This window comes from Colletotrichum gloeosporioides (assembly GCF_011800055.1).
Source record: "Colletotrichum gloeosporioides strain Lc1 chromosome Unknown consensus_9, whole genome shotgun sequence".
In the NCBI taxonomy this organism is placed as follows: Eukaryota; Fungi; Ascomycota; class Sordariomycetes; order Glomerellales; family Glomerellaceae; genus Colletotrichum; species Colletotrichum gloeosporioides.
In genome coordinates this window covers 548264-561519 of record NW_025544654.1, presented here as the reverse complement: position 1 = coordinate 561519, position 13256 = coordinate 548264, and the positions used below count along the sequence as shown (strand labels likewise).

Here is a 13256-nt window from a genome sequence, read left to right as displayed (position 1 = left end):
GCCGGAAAAGGATGAGACAAGGAACGCAGAATGTCTTACACTGCAATGGCGGAATGCAGCTCAGACCTCTGGCCCGGGCCGCTCTATTTCTCGCCCTTGAGCTCACCCAAGCTTTTATCATGACCTGTTCTTCAGAGTCTAATATTGAGCTTCCTGAAACACATTCCTTCCCATCGTCTTTCGTAAAATCCCACCAGCTCTCGCCTCCGTCTCCATTTCAACGTCTCCTTCAATACCTCCCAACGACCGCCGGGCATAAAGACGACTCAAGCAACGACGTCTAGTCAGCGACCTGCAGCTGAACACATTACATCATCGAGTCACAATCAGCCGCGTGGATTCCTTTATACCCTACCCCTCACGCACCAGCGCACAAAAAAATAGCAATTGCGCCATGGTCGGGGCCACTGCCGCCTCGGCGTTCTCCACGGAGCCGACTGACTCGGATCCTCACCGGTACCAAACCGGGTTCGGAAATCGGTTCTGCTCAGAGGCGGTGCCCGGAACGCTGCCTCCCGGGCAGAATGCGCCTCAAAAATGCAGATTCGATCTGTACTCGGAGCAATTGAACGGTTCATCGTTCATCAGCTCGCGTGCAACGCTACAGCATGTGTGGATGTACCGCATATGGCCGTCGGTCGCTCACCGAGAGGTCGTGCCCTCGCCAGAGCTCAACCCCCTGCTGCAAGCCTGCTTCTCGCCTCTGAATGACAAGGTGAAATACGTGGCGGGACAACAGGCATGGGACCCATTCCAGTTACCAGGGGAAGACGAGTCAAGCCGAAATGGACGTGACTTTGTCGAAGGTATCCGAACAGTGGGTGGACAAGGTGACCCAACGTTGAGGGAGGGGATCGCCGTGCACGTCTACACCGCGTCAACGTCCATGAGCAACAGGGCGTTCTGTAACAACGATGGTGACTTTCTCATCCTCCCGCAGAAGGGGAGGCTCAACATCCAAACCGAGCTAGGCTGGCTCATGGTTCGGCCCGGGGAGCTAGTGGTGATCCAAGCCGGGCTCCGCTTCCGGGTCCTCCTCCCCGACGGCCCGAGTCGCGGTTACATCCAGGAGATCTTCGGTACACACTACGAGCTCCCGGAGCTCGGCCCCATCGGCTCAAACGGCATGGCGCTTCCCCAGGATTTTGATTATCCCGTCGCGTCCTTTGACGTGGATTCGTCCAACTGGGAGATCGTGTACAAGCTGGCGGGATCGTTGCACGCCTGCCGGCAGGGTCACACCCCCTTCGACGTTGTGGCCTGGCGAGGAAACCTGGTGCCGTACAAGTACGCGACGGAGAAGTTCATCAATGTGGCAAACGTCAATCACGATCAGGCCGATCCGACGGTGTACTGTGTGCTCACTGCCAAGTCCAAGGTTCCGGGGGTTTCACTGACGGACTTTCTTGTCTTTACGCCCAAGTGGATCCCCACGTCGAATACCTTTCGGCCGCCGTACTACCATCGGAACATGTCCACAGAGATGATGGGGTTGCTGTATGGCACGTACGGCGGGAGCAGTCACGTCCTCGAGCCGGGAGGCCTGAGCTATGAGGCGAGCTACATGCCGCACGGTGAGACGTATGAGACATGGCAGAACGCGACGACAAAGGAGTTGAAGCCAGATAGGATATGCGAAGGGACGGTGGCTTTCATGTTTCACATCAGTGTGCCGGTCATGCTGACCCAGTGGGCAATTGAGGGCGAGGGCTCAAGGGGCTTGCACCTGTCCGCTGAAGACCAGTGGGATGGGGCCAAGGCTCACTTCCTTGAGCATCTAGACGAGGTGGAAGAGATTTTGGCCAAGGCTGGGCTGCCAAATCTGGGAAGAAAAAGCGTCAACGGGAAAGTGAATGGGGCCGTCAATGGGAATGGCGTTCATGGCATTGTCAATGGGTACAGCAGTTGAGAGACATTCTTGGGCAGTTTTGCGACTACAGAACAGAGATACGATCAATGACATCACGCAGAATGAACAGTTAGATTTATGAGGCTCTAGGATATCTAGGCGGCGAAAATACACTGGGTGAAGTTTGTAGAGGCGGAAAAGAACCCGGGGCAACAGCCGGCAATGCATAAGACCCAACACAGATAAGACCGAGGGGGCGTGGCTGAGGTTTTCATGCCTATCAGCTCGCCAATCTCCCTAGACGAATCTTTCAAGATAGTGCCCACTGTTATCAGCCCCTCAAGGCCGACCCTCTGCTGGCTTATTTGTCTCCTGTCCCAGTTTAACTGCCTTTTTTGCGGCAAACTCAATGGAAATCTGCCCCTTAGACTGCCTTTGACCATTGACCGGCTGCAGTGGAGCTCAGTTATGTCTTCAAACACTGAAGAGAGCCCGCCGGCCACCACCCGAGACCCCACCGAGTCCGGAGCCCCACATTCGGCCGATGCGGCAACGAAGCCGGTGAAACGGCGCGGAGGCACTGCCTGCCGGCGGTGCCGACGGCTCCGGTCGAAATGCGTCAAGCAAAACCGACAGCCTCCGTGCGAGGCATGTCTGCTGGCTGGCACACAAGCGGCGCGAGCCTGTACTTTTCCTCGCCGAGGAGAAAGAGACACAGACCGGGAGTTTCGACGCCGTGTGCCAATGCCGACCCACTTTGCTCACGACGATATGGGTGAAGGAGGTGTTGAGGATCTTGCCATCATTTGCGCGGCATCAACCGCTCAAGACGACGATTGGGTAGCCCAAGAGGAGTCCCACATTGGTGAGGCCGTTGCAGGAGACTTGGCCTCGTTTCCACTACCAAAAACCCCAGCTGACACTAGCTGCCCAAACGCCTCGCCTCCTTCACTCTCGGGGTTCCTATCATCAAGCAACCCGCCCCTTCCACCTGACAATGAAGTAATCGAAGGCTGCAGAACCTTCGTGACGTCCTACTTCCAGCTGGGCTTCATACCAAAAGCCATGTTCCAGGAGAACCTTGTCCGCAACCCTGCATCCACGAGTCGCTTCCTCCTTTGCTGCATTCTGTCAATATCTTCGCGCTTTACACCGTCTTTAGTACATCGCTATGGCTCTGCTACCACGGCAACAGACCACTTTCTCAAAGCAGCGCGAGCGCTGGCGCCACAAGAGATGTATCGCCCCTCTCTCGACAACACCCAAGCCTTCTTCCTGCTTGCCATCGCGGAATGGGGCAATGGAGACCGTGATAGAAGCTCTATGGACATGGGAGTTGCTGTTCGTATGGCCACCCTACTGAAGCTGCACCGGGAGGAAACCTATACGCTACTACCAGACGCCGACGCCGAGCAGCTCGTCCGAGCGGAGTCAGCCAGACGGACCTTCTGGATGATACAGAGCCAGGAGAACCTACACTCTGGATATAGCACGCCGGCGCCCTTCTCCTTGGACGACATTACAGCATACCTGCCCTGTGACGAGAGCGACTTTGCTTTTGGGGTAGTACCTGCCACAAGGTCTGCTTTGCCTGGTACGCCACCTGCGCTGGCAAACCCTGCGTTAGAAACAGGTACTAGCCGGTGCCTCTTCGCGACTCTTATCCAAGCACATAATCTTTGGGGCCAAGTAGCTCGTCGAGCTGGTCGCCCAGGGCTCGGTTCGGACGACGGCGGTAGTCACTCGGTGATGATAGCTTCGCTTCGGAGTTGGGAGGAAGAGATGCCTCCTAGGCACAAATGGAGTATATGGAATCTGCGAGGGTGGAAAGCAGAGTCCTTGCACCTTGCCTACCTATCCGTGGTTATGGTGCTGCGGTTGAGCAACATTGTTATCCGCCGCATCTACATCGATCAAATCATCAGGGCGCTGTCCTCAACAACCCAAGATGCTTTGTCCGAAGAGGGACAAGCGCCAAGCGAATTCTGGAAGAACATGTCTCACGAGCTCTTCGCCAATGTAGTAGAGTTACACGAACAGGTGGAGGCCTACTTCAGCGTGAGATCCAGAGACGAAGGGTTCCCCGCCATTCTAGTCTTCTGCGTCTACATATGCGGATCCTTGGCCTCGTATCTCTGGCGCCATCCCCAGCTTTGCCCGCACATTGCCACTTCTGAGGCCGAGGGCATGGCGATGGGTTCCCTGAAAGTCCTTGGCGAGCTGCATGAGGCATGGCCCACCAGCGCTAGATGGCAAAGGGGCCTCCAGCAGATTGCGAGCCCTCTATCTAATACAGTATCTCCGGTTGCGGGAAAAGATCCCGGTGGAGCGGGAGTGTCTGCGAGGCAGGATAATAGCGGACTGGATGCGGCGTGTAACACTATCGCGGACGGTCCAGCCGACCAATTCGAAGCTGAGCTTGCGGCCTTTCTGAACGGAGACTTACACTATGACCTGCTTGAGGGCCTCGGTACATCAGTTGGCCAGTTCGATTGAAGCTTTGTGTAGGAAGCCTGCCTGTGGTACCGGCACCTATTGCCGGCAATGTGGGGCATTGTGCCGACAACTATGTCGGGGGCGGGCGGCCACTTTGCCCGTTTCCGGCAATTGTAGTGCCAATGCGGGCCATGAAGAGGAACCCCTCACGAGAACATATCAACGTCACCTCAGCGTCGAAGGCTGCCTTGAGCTCATATTCGCCGACTCAGTTCCCGTGCATTCTACCCATACTATACACCGATAGCATGGCGGCAACAGAAGACCACCCGGACGCTGCCTCATATGCCGCCTCTGGGTACGGTAACCGCATGGGCTGGGGCACCCGCCCTGCGCTCCTCCTCATCGATATTTGCAAAGCATATTGGACCCCTGGCTCGCCCCTCGACCTCTCTGGCAACCCCGCGGCAGTGGAGGTCCCCGCCAGCGCAGCACGTCTCGTCGCTGCGGCCAGGAAAGGTGGCGTGCCGGTACTGTGGACAGCAGTGGAGTACAACGACCCCAACATGGCCGACGCAGGGCTCTTCTGGCTCAAGGCAAAGACGTTGGCTGTGTGGCAGATTGGAAGCGAGCTTCACTCAAAGGGATTGGCGGACTGGGTGAACGAGGACCTGACGCCGACTAAGGGGGACGTGGTGATCAAGAAGAAGTATGCGAGTGGCTTTTTTGGAACGACGCTTGCAACCGAATTGAGGTGTCGGAATATCGATACGGTAGTCGTATGCGGGGTAAGCACTAGTGGATGTGTGAGGGCGACTACGTTAGATGCCATGCAGAATGGGTTCCGACCGATGGTGAGTGAGATCAATACTCAGAAGGAGGTTTAGACTAATAAGTCGTATATAGGTGGTGGGGTCCGCATGCGGCGACCGCAGCGAGGAAATCCAAAAGGCTAACCTCTTCGACTTGGATTCTAAGTACGCCGACGTGGTGACGGAGGCTGAAGCAATAGAGCATTTAGAGACAGGGTGGTTAGGGGAATAGTATTCAATTTCATTAGTATTCGGGTGGTGATGGCGGCTCTATGTCTATATCTATCACACCTCTAATCCTCGATCGACTTCAAGTCACGGGTCAGCCTCCACTTTGGACCAAACTTCATCTCGATATACATGAGAGGTAGCATTAAGGCGCATGCACCGCCTAGAAGGACGTAGCTCCAGCTCACGCGAAGGGCAGCAGTCATTCTATCAATAAGACCCACAAGCAAAGCGGCCAGTAGGCATCGCACAAGGTTGGTCTATGACAGTAGTCAGCAAACAATTAAGATGTTCATTTGAAAGCGTCTACTCACACAAGCGGTTGCTGCTGAGCTCCTGGTCTGCAGGATGTCAATCATCAGTGTCATGGTGGTGTTGAGGATTGAGATGGAGGTGTATCCCACTATATAAGGTCAGCGAGAAAGACAGAGACCCAGGGTGCTAGACTACTCACAAACGACCTGCAAAGAGAGTGGGACGGCGATGTGTACGCCTTTATCTACGCAGAAGCCCCAGGCAATCACCGCCCCCGAGAAGAGCACAAGGAGTACAGGCATAGTCCTCAATCGGGCGTACTCCTTGGGAAACTCGAGTACCCCATCAGACTCCTCCACACGCTTCTTGATCCGGGCGTAGTCCCAGTCGAGGAATTTGCCGGTTAAGGTACTCCCAACAATCATTCCGAAGCCTGTGGGAAGGTAGCACAGGCCAAGCGCTGTCTCAGATAGCCATGGGTAGACCCTAGCGAAGGACGAGGCAACAGTAGTCACGACGGTGTTATTAACAGCGTACACAACGCCAGTGAAGGCCAGCGTGATGGCAACGTCGGGGTAGACGAGGATGACAAAGGGGTTGATGGAGGGGCGAACTCCAGGCTTCGAGGGCGTTGTCCTTTGCTTCTTGCGGGAGCGGCCTACTACAGGAACAAGTGGCGTGTATACACCCCCCAGGGTAACACTACCGTTGCCGACGAGGTTACGAAGAGTCTCCGGGAGGAAGCTAAGATTCAGGGAATTAGGTTAGAGAGTGGGGGCCATCAGAATGGAATCGTGGCGTCTTACAGTAAGATGAAGAGAAGGCAGCAAACCGCCATCACAATCAAAAACCAAAAGATTGATCGCCATCCAAGCTTGTCAGACAGGGCACCACCAATTGCGGGAGCGATGCAGGGGGAAATCTAACTCCGATTAGCATACATTGAAAGGGTTTGAGAGAGGCCGAGCACATAGCACCTACCATGGGCCCAAGGTTGAACATGCCAAAGAAGCCTCCTCTCTCTTCCGGTGTCGATATGTCACCGATCACACCCGCGCCTGTTACACATTAATCCACTTGATCAACATCTAAGTGAGCAGGCGAGCACTTACCCAATGCGATAGTACTAGCACAACCCGCCGCTTGCAGGCAGCGAAGGACGATCAGGAGCCAGAACGCGTCTGTAGGGCAGACAGCAATTCCAACACATGCTCCGATGAGGACTGTCAAGCAGACCAAAAACACTGGTCGACGTCCATAGCGATCAGAAAGGGGACCCCAAAGCATCGGAGCTGATTTAGAGCTAATTAGCGCTGCGAAATGACTGCCCGCGCAATGGGGCACTCACATATGCCCTGCATCGCAAGGAAGGCAGTAACAGTCAAGTTAAGCAGCTCGACAGATTTACCGAATGCTTCAGACAGCTTGGGTATCGCAGGAAGATAGATATTGGCAGGTAGAGGGCTACACGCGTCAGTCATGCGACCACTCGCCTCCCCAGAGTCTGGCAACGTACCTGTAGAACCCGGCAACAGCAACCATCCCGACGATGAACCATTTCTCCTTCCGAGTGAAAATGCTGTACGGCTCTGCCACCCCAGCATCCCCGAGCGGGATCCTGAGGGGCTCCGGCACGGGGCCGGTCCCGGACTCGTTCTTGGCGTCTTTAGGTTCGGCCATTACAGGGCCGCCGGGTGTCCTCGAGTCTGGGGAAGCTCACAACAACTCAAATGAGCCTCCTCAATTACCCCAAATCTCTCGAATAGTAGAGATGATAAGGAGATGAAGTTTTGGGCAATTGCCTTGGGCAGAAAGAGAGCGATTGCTAACCGGACAACGTCCGTCGGCCAACGAAAAACTTGCCCGAGGATAAAAATTGGTGGAACCCCCTGCAGACCCACGCCCAGCAACTCGGCCAAACCACTCGGTGCCGGTTCGCAATGGGCGAGGGCGGGTCTCCGGCAACGGCTTCCGAGGCCCGTTTCATAGGCGATCCGGATATTAGCGGTGCAGAGTAAGTCCGGTTGCGCTAAGGACAAGGGCGAGCCAAACTTGGCACGAGGGGATTGCCAATGAGGTGGCGGGTGATAAGCAGAGGCTCTCTGGGGGCGGTGGGGTCGTTCTGTCTGGGCCCTGATCGGCCGCGATGATGTCGCTGGAGGCTCATACATGGGCAGGGATCGCGATATGGAGATGCGGGCTATCGTGATGGGGACGGGGTTATCTGATGGATGTGCTTGGCATCCGGCAATTTGCTTTGCCTGATTGCTATCGTCAGAGACGGGCATGTTTCAATCGATCCACGTGCGGTAATGAGACACCAGAGGATCTCAAGGTCGAAGTGGCTAAGCCTGGATAGAGATATCAGTTTCCAGGGAATAGCGGTACAGGTAGTAAGGCGGTCATTGCCAAGAAGACCTGTCCTTCACATCAATGGCACGAACTACATGGCACTTCCAATGTGTTAAATGAATACTAGAAGCCGGATGGATCCACCTCGTTGGTCATAGCATGTTCTTGTGAAGACTCCGTGAGCAGTTGCCTCAAGCTGTTACCAAGAGGCACCCAGTATGGCGAGCACCCGAGACAACATGCCGACAGGCTCAGAGAAGCAAGATGACGGAAGCGATGTAAAGCACGATGTTGAGACCGCCAGCTCCATCCACGAGGCGCAGTCCGAGGAGGCTCGCGGCTGGCGGGTATGGGCTAAGAAATTGATGTCCCTAGGTCACGTTGAGGTTCGAGGAATCGCCCCTATTCCAATTGAAGAGCGAACCGTTACCAGGACGGTCAACATTTTCACCCTCTGGTGGTGCATGAACGCCAATGTCTTGCCGTAAGTCGACGCTTTTCGAAACTCGATACTCATTCATGGATACCATCCCTAAAGCAAATGCCTAACGCAAGACCAGTATCACTTTCGGCATGTTAGGCGCGACCTATGGCCTCTCTCTCCGCGATGCCTCCCTTATTATCGTCTTCTTCACTCTCCTGACAACGCCAATACCGGCCTACCTGTCAACCCTAGGCCCGAAGACAGGAATGCGACAGATGATACAGGCGCGCTATAGCTTTGGGTATATCTCTCCCTGAACGCCGCCCTTCATTTTACGCTAACACCTTCTAGCCGACACCTCGTAGCCGTCCCCGTGTTGCTCAATCTAGCAACGCTCACAGGGTTTTGTGTGATCATGGCTGTCATCGGCGGCCAATGTCTTTCAGCTGTGGGAGAGGGCAACGTGAGCCCAGCAGTAGGGATCGTCATCGTTGCCCTGCTTGCCCTCGTCATCTCTTTTTGCGGCTTCACCGTCCTACACTTGTATGAACGGTTCGCTTGGATTCCTGCCGTCATTGCCATCATAATCGCGATAGGCTGCGGCGGCTCTCACTTGAAAGAACAGGCTCCGACCGAACCAGCTACGCCGCAGTCCGTCATGTCGTTCGGCATGATCGTGGCCTCATACATGATCCCCTGGGCATGTCTTGCGTCCGACTTCACTACGTATCTCGAGCCATATACACCATCGTCAGTCCCTTAATGCCTCATAGCCAACTTAGTCACTGACACAGTGACCAGGAAGAAGATTTTCGTATACACTTACCTCGGCCTCGCCCTCCCCACGATTCTCCTCATGATACTAGGCGCCGCCATTGCCTCCTCCATACCCCTGGTACCTGCTTGGCAACAAGCATATGACGAAAACCTCGTTGGCGGCGTTCTCTCAGCGATGCTCACTTCCGCATCAACCTTTGGAAAAGTCGTCACCGTAATCCTGTCCTTCACCCTCCTCGGCAACATCGCAGCGACGAGCTATTCTATAACCCTCAACTTCCAACTCCTCGCGCCCGCCCTCAAAAAAGTGCCTCGGTCCGTTTTCGCCCTCCTCGTCACGGCAATCATCATACCTGTGGGAATTCGCGCAGCGACCGACTTCTTCGCCAGCCTCGAGAACTTCATCGCGCTCATCGGTTACTGGTCCGCCGCCTTCCTCAGCGTCATCCTCGTCGAGCATTTCTGGTTCCGCAAGGCAGACTGCGAGAGATATGAGACGGAAGCATGGGAAGACGTGAGGAAGCTGCCGGTCGGCGCGGCGGCATTGGGGTCCTGCGTGCTATGCTTCGCCCTGGTCATCCCCTGCATGGCGCAGGTGTGGTGGACGGGGCCGATCGCCGAGGTAACTGGCGACATTGGCTTTGAACTGGCCTTTGTTGTTTCTGGACTGCTCTATGTTCCATTTCGGACGCTGGAAAGGAGGCTTTCAGGGAGGTGACGGGATATTGTTGGTCGGAAAGACGGTGCAGGACAATGGCGGTGAGATTAGCCTGCGCCTCGGAGCTTCGTTTTGGGCAGGAGTCGCGAAAGTACACTGGGTTCATCTGAAAGATGTAGCAAGTGGTTATTGAATGCAATTCTTACTGTTTACTTGGAATGGCGACAGAAGACGGGTGGAAGCATACAATAGATTCTATCGGTTGGGTGCCTGCATCGCCCGCCCTCCGTTACGCGCAGAAGGCGACCAGGGTTCGGAACGCGAACCACCAAAGGCAACTCATATCTATCGCATATTGAATGGTGTGTCAGAGAGCATTTTCCCTTTTGAGAATTCAGGAGAGACAGTCTTGAATAAAAAGCAAAATTCACGCCACTGCAAGAGATGAAGCCGTGCGAGACGCACCAACAGCCCAACGTCCGGGGCCCATTGGCGGGAATATCTCTTGGAAATCTCTTGGGCCCATCTCGGAAGAGCGTGCCGGTCGCAGTAGTTCAGACGAAGTTGCATGCAAAATGGGAGGGAAGGGACAGCGCAGCAAACACCACGTGTCTCGAGGCAGATCTGGACTCGAAACGTGCGGCGGCGACGTGCTCCTGTTGGGAACAAAGGTCCGGGCGGGACATCATGGCCGGACGGTCGCATCCCGCGATCTTTGTCCATTGTCCGCCTCAGTCCATCTCAACGAGACACCCCTGGAGATGGCCTTGCACTCTTCTTTCTTTGTCGGGCAGCCGCAGGAAGCGAGCGGGCAGGGGTTGGTATGTATGTTTGCCCCCTTCGGAGGCTTCAGCATGCGTCTGTAGAGGAAACGTGCAGCGGACAAGGGGCCCGAGGCCGCGGAAATTGGGAAGCTGCGAGAGGCTGCAAACCTCAGTTGTTTGTATCACCTACTTGACCAGGACAAGGTGGCATGGACAATCGTATATGAGATAGGGGACTTTGCATTACGTGCGTTAGAGGACGGTTGAGAAAAGTACATGTGAGAGCGACTGGCATGCCCGGCGTAGGAATGCCGATCTCTTCTGAGCCCTCGATCATTACGAGGAATCATCACAGCACCGCTGTTCAGTCTGGACTCTTACACAACGTTGTGAGTGAAGTCGGGGCTGGAGGAGGCAATCGATATCGTGAGATGCACTCCGCAAGTATACAGACCACAATTGGAGACCAAGCTTTCCACCGGGTGACTTTTGTTGAATCTCGATAGTTCTTGTCGCGTGCAATGGCTTTGGTCGTGTGATGCTTCCATTCTTCAGCCATTAGGCCAGATTCTTGGGACTGTAGTAGTAATACGAAACCTAGAAGCTGTTGCTAGACGCCATGAAATGCCAGAACCCGTCAAGATGATCGTGGCTGGACTTGAAAACGTCCACGGGACTACTTTGGCGCTGCCACACCCGCATGCAGCTGGACTCTCCTCGTGGCGGTTCGAATAAAGTTGACGCTCTCCAGGTCCGCCCGCACCCGGCTCCGGAATGGCTAGGTTGCGCCGGGTCGATGATTGGTCTCACCGGCACCCGGATGGCGCTCGTCGCGTGGCCGTGTAGGATTGGCATGGTTGGGGGAATGGAATGTGCATCGGATAACGCCCACGCTAGTGAGTTTGTTGGGATTGATTGACATTGTGTTCGATTGCTTTCATGTACGGCTTCTGCAGGTAAGACGGAAGGGAATGGGAATCAATGCAAGAGACAGAGAGCATGGACACAGCATTAGACCAGCCCGTGGCAGGTGTGCTTCGGATGTCGGGACCTGTCATCATCTTGGATTCGAATCTAGCTGATCCGTCCATTTGGTACCAGGCGAGAGAGGCAACAAAGCACAAAATATCGGCTGCAAACTGCTTCCCATTCGCCGCCCACTACTCCATTCGGTGCAAGGGAGAACGTGGGATGGCTCATGGAGATGGAGGGGAGCCACAACGCCGAGACCAATGTGGTCTGTTTTCTGTCGGAGATGAGCCGACACTGGCATCGAAAGCTGGGGAAAATGTCCACCAAGATCCAGATTGCCTGCGCTCCGGAAATCTAAGCAAGCCTTGCGCTCTCCAGATTTTCCCCAGACGGACGCAGCATCGAAAGGCGTCTTGTTTCTGTTCAACATGATGGAGACGTGGTTTGTCCTTGGTAATGGAAAGCCATGAGAGCCACACAAGCGGCGCTAGTGCTGCTTGTGTCCATCAACCTGAATGGCTGCAAAGCTTATCTCATCGACCATTCTTGATGGTCACTGGCCTGGGCTGTGGAATTCAGGTGTACACTTATGCCAAGTGCACCAAGACTTGACGGCGATGCGGCTGTCCGTCGGTCAGGAGTCTAGCAGCCGTTCATTGGGTTTCCGCGGGCTTGGGAGGCTAGGGCAGCTCGTGTTTGCTGATTATGTGCTTTCAAGCCAAAAGGTGACAGGCCCCGGTCTTTTACCCGGTATCAGTTCTGTTGGTGGCTGCAACGGACAGAACCCCGTCATTCTTAATGAAGGGCACCACCGCCAATGGAACGAACGTGATCGCAAAAGACACAGAAAGCTTTCTTGGCCTTGCGCTAGCCACCAGGGCACAGCCTGGAGAGAAAGTGTATGCAGCCTGAGGAACTGCCAGCTCCTTCGGAAACAGCTCCCCTAGACTGGCAGTCATCCGTGATCCACTGCCGGATCCTTCTGATGTAATGACCAGTGCCCATCATCGCGCCTCCATCTCTCCGCGCGCCGCTGAGGTCTTTCGTGCGGGGAAACGCCAGGGAAGGATTGCGGGGGATGGGAGGAGAAGAAGAGAGGGGGCGTTGGGGCAACCTTGGCCGACTTGGGTGGGCAGTTGGGCACTTGTTGGCTCTTGGGGATTAGTTTTGCGCGCGGTTCAAGAGGGCTGTGAACCTGGCCAACCCTGCTTGTTTTCTTGGTCTGCCGAGAGCTCGCTCACTGTCCGAACTGTGCCTCCAGTCTTGTTATGCTTATTATGGTGGATGAGTGGAGAGCTCCGTGAGGGGAAATGGAGACGGCGATAACGGGGCGAGAGCGATGGCTGACAGGTGTTTGCTGCTTGTTGACGCACTCTCGGTTGGAGAGGAAGAGAGAAGAATTGGTGGTCAGCAAATGTGCAGAAATTGTGAATGCGTGGGTCGCTCTCATGCCCCCTGTCTGCGTCCCTGTCATGCTGTTCTCCCACCTTCCCGATTGAAGGGCAAAAAGTCTCATCATCCACATGACGATACGATGCTCCAACTAAAACAGACTGTCGAGTCTTTCCTGAGTGTAAATGCTCTCGTGGCTGCGGGTGGCTAGAACTCAATACACCACCATGCCAAACGGGTGCGCATCATGGCATTCTAGTCAAGTCTCTCGGGAACAAGGGAGCTAGTGAGCGGGAATTGTCGAATATTCTACGCATTCCAGCTTATCCTCATTTAC

At 55.0% G+C, this 13256-nt stretch overlaps 5 protein-coding genes across 5 annotated transcripts; 4 read left to right on the top strand and 1 right to left on the bottom strand.

Annotated features, from left to right (window-relative positions):
• Positions 1 to 394: 394 nt before the first annotated feature.
• On the top strand, positions 395 to 1909 carry GCG54_00003138 (Homogentisate 1 2-dioxygenase; the record flags this gene model as incomplete). The annotated part of the gene is made up of 1 exon (XM_045403216.1): positions 395 to 1909. The coding sequence occupies one exon, from the start codon at positions 395 to 397 to the stop codon at positions 1907 to 1909; it is 1515 nt and encodes a 504-aa protein (XP_045270119.1).
• A 684-nt stretch (positions 1910 to 2593) lies between these two features.
• GCG54_00003137 (uncharacterized protein) lies at positions 2594 to 4345 on the top strand (the record flags this gene model as incomplete). Its single annotated transcript, XM_045403215.1, has 1 exon — positions 2594 to 4345. The coding sequence occupies one exon, from the start codon at positions 2594 to 2596 to the stop codon at positions 4343 to 4345; it is 1752 nt and encodes a 583-aa protein (XP_045270118.1).
• Positions 4346 to 4593: 248 nt separating this feature from the next.
• Positions 4594 to 5329, top strand: GCG54_00003136 (Maleamate amidohydrolase; the record flags this gene model as incomplete). The annotated part of the gene is made up of 2 exons (XM_045403214.1): positions 4594 to 5139; positions 5192 to 5329. The coding sequence occupies 2 exons, from the start codon at positions 4594 to 4596 to the stop codon at positions 5327 to 5329; spliced, it is 684 nt and encodes a 227-aa protein (XP_045270117.1).
• Positions 5330 to 5390: 61 nt separating this feature from the next.
• On the bottom strand, positions 5391 to 7260 carry GCG54_00003135 (Itaconate transport protein; the record flags this gene model as incomplete). Its single annotated transcript, XM_045403213.1, has 8 exons — positions 5391 to 5585; positions 5640 to 5728; positions 5780 to 6324; positions 6387 to 6502; positions 6562 to 6638; positions 6693 to 6824; positions 6929 to 7044; positions 7097 to 7260. 8 exons carry the CDS (start codon positions 7258 to 7260, stop codon positions 5391 to 5393), a joined length of 1434 nt encoding a protein of 477 aa, XP_045270116.1.
• Positions 7261 to 7520: 260 nt separating this feature from the next.
• Positions 7521 to 9851, top strand: GCG54_00003134 (Vitamin B6 transporter TPN1; the record flags this gene model as incomplete). The annotated part of the gene is made up of 5 exons (XM_045403212.1): positions 7521 to 7594; positions 8129 to 8416; positions 8493 to 8657; positions 8708 to 9106; positions 9158 to 9851. 5 exons carry the CDS (start codon positions 7521 to 7523, stop codon positions 9849 to 9851), a joined length of 1620 nt encoding a protein of 539 aa, XP_045270115.1.
• Between the last annotated feature and the right edge of the window lie 3405 nt (positions 9852 to 13256).